At 45.5% G+C, this 9,991-nt stretch overlaps 1 protein-coding gene across 1 annotated transcript; it reads right to left on the bottom strand.

Annotated features, from left to right (window-relative positions):
• Positions 1–4,209: 4,209 nt before the first annotated feature.
• On the bottom strand, positions 4,210–5,328 carry KCNJ1 (potassium inwardly rectifying channel subfamily J member 1). Its single transcript, XM_065882790.1, has one exon. The coding sequence runs from the start codon at positions 5,326–5,328 to the stop codon at positions 4,210–4,212; it is 1,119 nt and encodes a 372-aa protein (XP_065738862.1).
• Positions 5,329–9,991: the final 4,663 nt, after the last annotated feature.

Below are 9,991 nucleotides of genomic sequence, written 5' to 3'. Positions count from 1 at the left end.
TGCTATAGGTACACAGAGGTGAATACAGAATATGAACACTGTTCTCCAAGGCTCCATTTCCCCATCTGTCAAAACAGAAATATCTTTCTCTCCCTCAAATGAAGGGTTACTGAGAGATTGAAATAAACCAACGTATATCTAATTAGTACAGATATGTAAGGTATATGCAGACATAGGAGATACCAGTCTCCCCAGAATATGCAAGTCCAAAGATGTTTATTAAGCCCTGTCCAGGGGCTCTACTCCAAGCCAAGCAGTGAGGGGTTTCTCCCAAAGCATGAGACGGGACCAGGAACGGGTGCTGACTATCCATGGGACCCAGGTAAATGCCTGGCAGCCCCGGTGGGTCCTCCCAGAGGGTGATCCACGTTAGAGGATGTAGACATGAATGATTTTAAACCCAGAAGCTTTCTAGACAGATGTGGGTTTGAGTCCCAGCCCTGCCACTGACTAGCTAGTGACTCTGGACGAGCTCCTTACCTGAGCTGCCTCGGGTGAAAAATCGGTGGAATGATAGTACCTCACAGGATCATTGGGAAAATAAAATTAGGTAGTGTGTACGAAATGCTTTAAACAGGACTCCAGACATAGTAAGAAGTCAGTAAGGAGCCCCAGAGTAAGCTTCTCCTACTATAGCACAAGAGAAACTTGGGGTTCCTCACTCGCCTGAAAGATGCTCCTGGCCTCTAGGACATCCAGGGTGGTGGAGGGTGCTTGGGATGGAGACGCAGGAGGGCCCACACCCATCCCTCGCCCCCGCAGCCCCCATGCAAGGTCTCCCTCTCTGCAGGGCTCAGCTCCAAGGAGTCCAGCTGGGTGCATCTGGCTGGGGAGATTAAATTATTTTTGAATTCCTAACTGAATGTTCTTTTAATGGAAACTTAATGACAGGCATTGAAATAGATTTCCTCCGTAACCCCTCCTCCCGCGGCGCCCCCCAACACGGCTCTGTGTGGCCCAGATCCCGATAACCTTTATTCCCTACCCCTGGACTTTTATCTCCCCAGTGACAAACAGCCCTTGCTGGACAGAAAGAGGAAATTCCAGTCATTGCTCTCAAACTTCTGGCTTCCAAAATAAAATTCTCTATCTCCCCTGTCAAGCTTTGATTGACATACACTTCCTGGAATGGGGAGGACAACGGCCCTGGGGCGGGGCCAGGGCTTCATTTGCATTCTGGGCACCCGAGGTTTTCATCACGTTTGCTCTGGACAGGGGACAGGCCCCCGCGCTACTCGCAGTCACCCTGTGGAGGACCCATCTCCCGTTTTATGAAAAGTCTCGAGGGCAGACAGCTCCCCAACGGTCCCCACGATCTACCAGGGAAGTTCTTTGCTGTCCATGAAAACAGACAGATGAGCTGAGCATCTCACTCCTTAGACCTGGCCGCTTAGGATCTTTTCCTTCTACGCTTTCTGTCTTGAGGAATAAATTTTTAGACAGTGTCCCACATCTTAACTCTAAATACTGGAGCTTGAGCCAACCTAGGTCCTGGAAGTTTAAACCGGGATCAGACTCTCCAAGTCAAAACCTCAGAGCGACAGAGCCAAACAACCCATTCACGAGGAATCTCTGAATTCAAGGGAAACTCTGAACACGGTGATGCACCATGAGATGCAGTTTTTCTTGAAAGGAATAAGAAATGCTGAATGGCTTTTAAAAATGGGTAAATCGGTAAATAGAATTATATGGCACACCTGTAGCAGTAGCAGTGCCTGTGTGATCAGGTCCTGGTGGGAACGCTGTTACCACATTGGAATAGAAAGCCTGCCTTTAGCACTGGCATTAAATTATGGGCAAGTTGGCCTTCTGGAACCTTCTGGAACCTTCTGTTTTCCATTTAATTTATTTACTCACTGAGTTCCTATGCCTGTGGTAACCCTTTCTCTCCAAATGTCCAGAGTTCTTATGCTGCTTTGGGGTTCCAGCCACCCCTTAGGACCATTGCATGGTGCCTGCAGGCCCTCATTTCCTCGGGGCTTTGTTGGATGTAAGTATGTTAACAGTTGCTAAAGGTTCAATGGGAATTTGCATTTAAAAGTAGATTTCAAAGGGCAGAAAGCCTCAATCCTAATAAAGGAATATTTGGAAGCAGACATCTTCCATCGAATAACCCAGAAAGAAAGGCCATCTGCAAAGATCCCGGTTGTCCTGCTCTCCTAATGATCAAGAGGAATGGATTGCCTATGATCACTTCACTACCAGCATCCCCCAACATCTGCTAAAAGGAACAGAACAGACTAGAAGGCATGTCTTCTGACCCTTCCGTCTATAAAGACACTACAGAGTCATAAACCCTCATGACAATGGGCCAGCAGAGAGTTCCAGCTCCCTCAAGCTTGTTACACCCGATTTCCTTTAGCTTTGTCAGCAGATTAAACGGCGATGCCAACACACTTACACGCACAGAGTAATCTCCCACATGGTCCCATCGTGTCCACCGTTATGGCCACGGACAAAGTGCGCAACTCTGAACCCATCAGACTCCTCACTCACTTTTGTCGGAAGGACCAGAGTGTCTGTGTGTATCTGTACAAAGTCAACCCCAGGCCTGCAAAAATAAAGTCATTGGTATCCATGACCACATGCCTAGACTCACACCGGAGTGGTTTGATGGGGCTGCATGGGACGGGGCACATCTGCACCCGAGGTCGTGTCCTCCTGGGCACGCTGGACTCAAGACAAACTTACATCACAGTTTCAGAGATTTAATGTTTTTGTTTTTTTTTTTTTTTTTTTTTGCGGTACACGGGCCTCTCACCGTTGTGGCCTCTCCCTCTGCGGAGCACAGGCTCCGGACGCGCAGGCTCAGCGGCCACGGCTCACGGGCCCAGCCGCTCCGTGGCATGTGGGATCCTCCCGGACCGGGGCACGAACCCGTGTCCCCTGCATCGGCAGGCGGACTCTCAACCACTGCGCCACCAGGGAAGCCCAGAGATTTAATGTGTTAACCAGCACACTGACAACGTTTTGATTCCTAAGCAGCTTTGGGTACCATCTTTTCGAGAATACATTCCAAATAACATAAGCAGGGAACTGAACAAGACATTCACAGTGAAAGCTTCCCCTGCAGATCAATCCTCATATTACATTGGTCTGTCTGATGAAGATGTGGTGTTGGCCCTCAGAGGAAGGAAGACCTAGCAGCTTCCTTACTGTGGGGTCATATCCCATTCCCTTCCCTTTCATACTTCTCCTTTAGAAACAGCATTTCAGTTACAAACCCTCGGGTGAAAAACACAAGATATATTTTTCTCAGAAGCATTAGCAGTATTTTCCCTTCTAAACTGTCTTTGCTCTTTCAAACTCCTCACTGCCTTCTTGGAAGATCAGGAAGTAGTGTTTTAACAGATTTGAAGCCCCTTATCCCATCTAGCACAAATTGGAAGAAATATCACCCTCATTTTCAAATCAAACGTTCTTTCTTGCAGGAAAGTGTTCATTGAGATTCTAGAGTGGTGATTTAGACCCTGTGTAAATGTCCTTGGGCCAACACCCAGCTTGACCACAGGCTCTGGAGGTGCCGTCGAGCAGGCTGGGCCCTGTGCTCCTCTCCTGTATGTAGAGATGCGGAGTCCATGGGCCAAGCCTCCCCCTTGCTCTTCTGGAAACACGGCATGACCCAGACTCAGATGAAAGCGCCAACAACCAGGGCTGGAGAAGGCCAGCGCCTCACAGATGTTCACTGTGCATCCGTCTTTTCTTATTACTTTGATTGGTTCATCTCCCCCAACTCACGAGACAATTTTTCCTTTGATACAAGCCAATGTTAAAATAAACGTGGCTTCTTTCTTATCAGTAGAACCAAAATAAGAATATCTTTGTTCCCTGATCCTATCTAAAGCTTATATCTTCTTTGGGAAGACGCTTAAAAAGATCTCATTTGGTCTGTCCATGAGGCTTTCAATGATTTTTGTCTGTTCCCATCAACACTGCATGATTTCAAATAATCCTATTCAAGATTTTATGTGAGCTCCTGTGTCCTCCCATATTCCAGTTTCCTACAAACCCATTGCATGTTCTCGTGCAGTTGCCTTGTAGAGCTATGTGTCTTGTAGGATCATGGTTACGGGGTTCAGGGACATTGTGCGGGGAGATTTTAAAGTCTCTTGTCCCGCTGTCATACCCTCAAATTCTTGATTGCTCCATAACGTTTCTAGTCACTAGGTACCTTCTAGATTTTGCTTTACCCGTGTTGAAAAGCCACTGTTACATTTTGGTGTCGTCTGTTTCGCTGACTTCGGACAAGATGAAGTTGGGGTTGTCATAGCCTCTCTTCATCCTGGCTTGAGCATCTTTCTCATTATACAGGCACATGGCACAGTGAGGCGTCTCCACTTCCACTGTTTTGCTAAAGTTATGAAAGTCTACTCGGTATTTCCCTTCCTTGGTCTTGGACACCATGGGAGCAAAACGATAGCCCCAGAGCACCTCTTCTGGGACGTAGGATGTCCGGACTTGGCAGGTAGCACTGGTTGATTCCACCGTGCCATCTAAAAACACCACTAATTCAAAGTCCTGCTGGGGAAGGGTTTCTGCTGCCATGTGGAAGAAGGGGCTAGTGTGGTCAATGACATGGTAAATTGTCAGTGGGGAGATGAAAAATAAATTTTCATTCCCTGCGTCAACCACAAAGTTGATATTGATCTGGTCCAAAATGATGGTCTCTCCTTCAGGAGTGATGGTGGTCTTCAGAAGCTTTCCATATATGTGACTGCCAATAAGGAGGCTCTTCCGAAGGTTAGCCACTCGGATCAAGAGACAGAGCTTCCCACCCCGCTTACTGATCACTGCATTCTTGCTGAAAGTAATGGTCTTGGCGCGTTTTTTGGGTCGGGAGATCTTGGCTAAAATGGCACCACACATGAAAGAATTGATGATGACCCCAAGGATAGACTGGAAGATAAGCAGGAAAATGGCAGTGCCACACTGTTCCGTCACACACCTGAATCCATAGCCAATGGTCACTTGCGTTTCCAGAGAAAACAGAAAAGCTGAGGTCAGGCCATTAATGTGCTCCACGCAAGGGGTGTGGTTGGCGGAAGGATGGAACTCAGGGAGATCTTTGTGAATGTAGGCGACTGCATACCACAGGAGGCCAAAGAAGAACCAGCTCCCCAAGAAGGCCGTGATGAAGATGGTCATTTTGTATCTCCACTTGAGGTCCAGCACAGTCGTCCAGATGTCCACAAAGAATATCAGCCTCGACTGTGCCTCTACGTTGCCAAATTCGATGTTACACCTTCCGTCTTTGGAGACCAGCCTTGCTCTTTGCGCAGAACGCCCAAGAAAGTGAGTGACAAACCATTTCTGAAGATGCTTGAACATTCTTTCTGTCAACACCCGACCTGAAATCACATCAAAGAAAAACAAAACAGAACAAAATTATGTGTCTAACACTAGTGAACTAAGTGACTCACAGAAAGAGCTAACTGTCTATGAAACTGCCATTCAATACGATCTGGGTGAATGACCGCTTGGGCAAGCTGACAACCTTGTTCTGGATACCATAACGCTATCGTCAGTAGAAAATTCCCACTACAAGACCATATTGCTTAAAGATAAAGAGAAAAAATAATTCCAGGGAGATAGAAATGTAAAGGAACCTGAGAGAGCATACATCCATGTGTTTTCTGACCTTAGTCATACCCAACGTTAAAAATGTTTGTGATAACGCAGACACAGAGAACAGACTTGTGGTTGCCAAGGGAAGGGAAGTGGGGGAGGGATGGATTGGGAGTTTGGGGTTGGCAGATGCAAACTATTATACGTAGGATGGATAAACAACAAGGTCCTACTGTATAGCACGGGGAACTACATTCAGTGTCCTGTGATAAACCATAATGGAAAAGAAGAGGAAAAAGAATGTGTATATACATGTATAACTGAATCACTTTGCTGAACAAAAATTATGGCCTGTACTATGATTTATTTGATAGTATTCTTTAAATGAATTTTTTTTCTTTAATAAATTTAGTCTTAAGCTAAGCAAAACTATCTGTGAAACAGAAACTTGATGCACTATTTACATTTTAGTTAATATATAGAAATAAATAACTGTGAAAAAAAGGGTCATCAGTATACTACCTAAACCATCTTATGTACCGCTGTGGATACTCACATAGCAAGAGAAATTATAATTCAATTCAATTCTCTCATTTATCTAGTGAAGGAACTGAGAAATTTTATTATTTTTTTTTTTTTGCGGTACGCGGGCCTCTCACTGTTGTGGCCTCTCCCCTTGCGGAGCACAGGCTCCGGATGCGCAGGCTCAGCGGCCATGGCTCCCGGTCCCAGCCGCTCCGCGGCATGTGGGATCTTCCCGGACCGGGGCACGAACCCGTGTCCCCTGCATCGGCAGGCGGACTCTCAACCGCTGCGCCACCAGGGGAGCCCAGAACTAAGAAAATTTTAATGATATTTCCAAAGTCAGGTCCCTCAACAGATATTAACACAACGTTGTAAATCAACTATACTTCAATAAAATTAAGACAACAGCAAAGTCAGGGACCTGATCATGGCAGGATGACAACTAGAGCGTAAGCTTCCCTGCTTCCAGGTCAGAGAAATCTCTACCTCCCTGTGTCTCAGTTATTTCATATTCTAACACCAGATTTCTCTGAAACATTTCAAGAGAAGCATTGGTCAACTTCCGTTTTTTTTTTTTGTTTTTTTTTTTTTTGCTCGACACTATTTAGAACAGAGTTCCTCAATGCTGTTTGGTCAAGTTGTATCATAAGATCCCGGAAGTTTTCTCAGTGGTTCACAAGCCTGGGATGCCAAGATTCCCAAAAGGAATAGTAAGATGCTCACCATCGGTATCTCCCACTTCCCTCCTTGCCCGCAAGCTGAAGGATGGGGCACTCTGATTTAAAGAATCCTGCACAAAGGTAGAGCCATGTTTTATTCACTCCTCTATCCCAGCTGTCAGCACAGACCATGGGCACTTACTATTTATTCAATAAGCATAAATGGAATCATTCCTTGAATAAATGAAGCACTTCAAAATACCATCTGGACAAAGGTCTCATGGATGACATTATTGTAACTTCCATCTTACAGCACAAAACTGAAGGGATTTCCCCCAAACAGACAGCACTGATGAACCCCCGGGGTCATAAACACTAGACGGTCTCCTCCCCTATCTGTGCTCACCCCACTCCCAAGGTGTGCCTGTTATGGTTGGCAATGTCTTCGTGGTATTTTTAATCAAATGCAAATATGTTTCTAAAATAGATTTCAAAATCCCCCTTCAAAAATGTGTTTACTCATACAAACTAGGAAGCGAAACCAACTTAGTGATAAATTTTAAACAAAAGTGATATCCTACCACGTTTTGCTCATGGCCTTAAACCAGGTGAAAACACAAGAAGACCCCAGGTAGAAGTGGTGATGAGAAAACCACGGCTGTGGTGATTGGAAGGACAGGTTCTAAAGATACTAAAAAATGGAACCCGGAGAGCAGACAGTGCACTCAGAGGGGCCTGCCCCTCATGTCACCCAACCCTCATTGACCTCAAGTCCTCAAAGAGTATGAGGGGATGGTCCCAAGTGTGGCTCACCAAGGGAAGTGGTCTCTTCCTTCCCCAATCTCTCCCTTTTCTCTGCTCACATCTCCCTAACATTGTGTGCATCCACTGGGAACTCTCTCCCTTTCCCAGGTTCGTGGAAGCTCATACGGTTTACAAAGCTCTTCCTAGGGTGGATCTCACCTAAAACAATAACTTCTAAAGCCAACATTCATCAGTCGAATTCACATCCTCTTTGTCATGCATTGTAATTCCAGACGTAACTCCTAACACAGCAACCTCTGAGCTTTTCTCCCCCACTATTCTTGTAGCCCCACCTAAATTCATTTCACTTTTGAAAAGAAAGAGTATTTCTGTAGAGTAAATGAGTCCCCCCGATTTATCTCTTGGATGAGTTTCTCTTGGGTTTCCATGCCTGTACTACTGAGAAAATATTATCTGCCTGGCCTTGCAAAGAGCAGGAACGAAAGCACCCAGCTTAAAAAGAGCTTTCCCCAGATCGCCCACACTTACCAACATCTTAAGCATATTCTCTCCCGAAGCATCCATGGCTGGGAGAAGCAAGGAGGTAGTGTCGGGAGCTGGTCTCTGTAGGCAGGCTGATTTTCTTTCAAACCCAGCCTAATTTATGGTAGGCTTTGGCCAGTGGACCGATGCTAATTTGTATTAGCCTGAAAACATTAATTTGATAGTGAAGCTGTGTGGTTTAAACCAAGGTAATTGGTCGTTCTCAGGCCAAGCCCCAAGCTGGGTATGTATTTTTTTCCCAAACCTCACATGGCTTGAATACCATCACGCTAAGACTCCACAAGCCACCAGCTAAGGTCCCTGGGCAGCAGGCACAGGTTCTGTTCTGGCATTTTCCTCCCCTCCTTTACCATGCTCTATAGCTCTCTCGCTCTTCCTCCTAGTTTGTGCCCAATACCTTTCACCAGAAACAATTAGTTATCATCGATCTCCCAGCATATTCCCTGAAACACGCTGAGATACCGAGATTTCTAAGCGTTCACAAAGATACAGGTGAATGATACAGACGTAGGTAAGTACATATTTGTAAGACAAAATAAGATCACACCAGGAAGAAACAAGATACCATGTTAATCTCTCTACACAGCAGTCACTGTTGTTTAAGAAATTGAGATTTAAAAGCAGCCTTTACTGTTGGATTTATTTTGTAAAATCTGGCATTTACTGAAGGTACTTTCTACATGCACTGGGTTAACCAATGCTGTTGATTTGTTTACTCAGACAGTGAGAAGATTTATACCTAGAGAATGCAAGAATACAGGATAAATTCATCCTCTGACCAAACCCATCAGTCACGTGGCAGTCCCATTACACACGGCCTATATCTGACTTTGCTTAGACAATGGCACTTAATCCTACCACAGACAGACACAATTTTTGGAACTATTGGGCGATTAGAAATTGGCCCTGGATTATGTAACATGCACAGTTTCTAGGTCACTTTCTGTTGAAATCAGTAAATCTTAATAGCAAACATAGGGCTGGACATTAGCTAATATTTACCAAATCCTTCTTAATGGCCTGGCAAAGCAAGTGGATTATATTATCGCCATCTTTTTTTCTTCAGTGCTCCAGCATTCTTTTTTTCTGTAAACAGTCCATTCTCAAAAAATAGACTTTGTATGAACTTTCCAAACATTGAGTGTATTGTGTAGGATTTCAAAGACAAATAGAACTCTGTTCCTGTTCTCAAGGAGCTCACAGTCGAAGGGGGAAGTGAGCTCAGTAACTCAGCAATTACAATGTGCTGTGGTTTGTATAATACCCAAAGGACACGTCTCTGCCCAAAGATCTCTATTAGACAGGCATCCCCCAACCCCCTGCGAAAACACCTCAACTGACAGAAAACTCACTTTTGTGTCGATTAATTTATCTATCCATCATTAAGCAACAGGGATGTGTGGATTCTAACATGTGTGTTAGACATCACGGAAGTAATCATTTACCAAATGGGTACAGTCCCTGTCATTGTGAAAAACCTTCTCGTCCAGGTGGGAGACGCAAACGAGCTGATAAACCGTCAAACGCAGTATGACACCTGCCAGGGTAGAAAACCATGGATGTGCTCTGGGAGGATCTTATTTGAGGAGCAGAGAAGTGCTATGGAGACCAAGGCCTGGAGATGGCATTAGCGTCACCGTGGTAGGAACTCTGTAACTGTTTGCTGGATGACAGTCAATTAAACAAAGCATGCATAAGAGCAATGAGTCTGCTACCACTTACGTGGCTCCCCGTCCAATAGAGATATTTAGGAAGAGACACTTTTGTGCAGCACCGTAATTGTGTATGTGGCAGAGGCAGGGGCACAGGGGAACTGAAAGAACTGCTGAGTAAACAGGCGACGGTGCTGGGGGACAGCGCGACACACCGGCTGGAACCAGCAAGGGCCAGTGCACTTAGCGCCTGTGTGCCCTGCGAGACGTTCTCATCTAGAC

Source organism: Phocoena phocoena, chromosome 8 (genome assembly GCF_963924675.1).
Source record: "Phocoena phocoena chromosome 8, mPhoPho1.1, whole genome shotgun sequence".
NCBI classification, from domain to species: Eukaryota; Metazoa; Chordata; class Mammalia; order Artiodactyla; family Phocoenidae; genus Phocoena; species Phocoena phocoena.
Note: the sequence above shows the minus strand (reverse complement) of the source record. Positions and strands in the feature narration are given on the sequence as shown.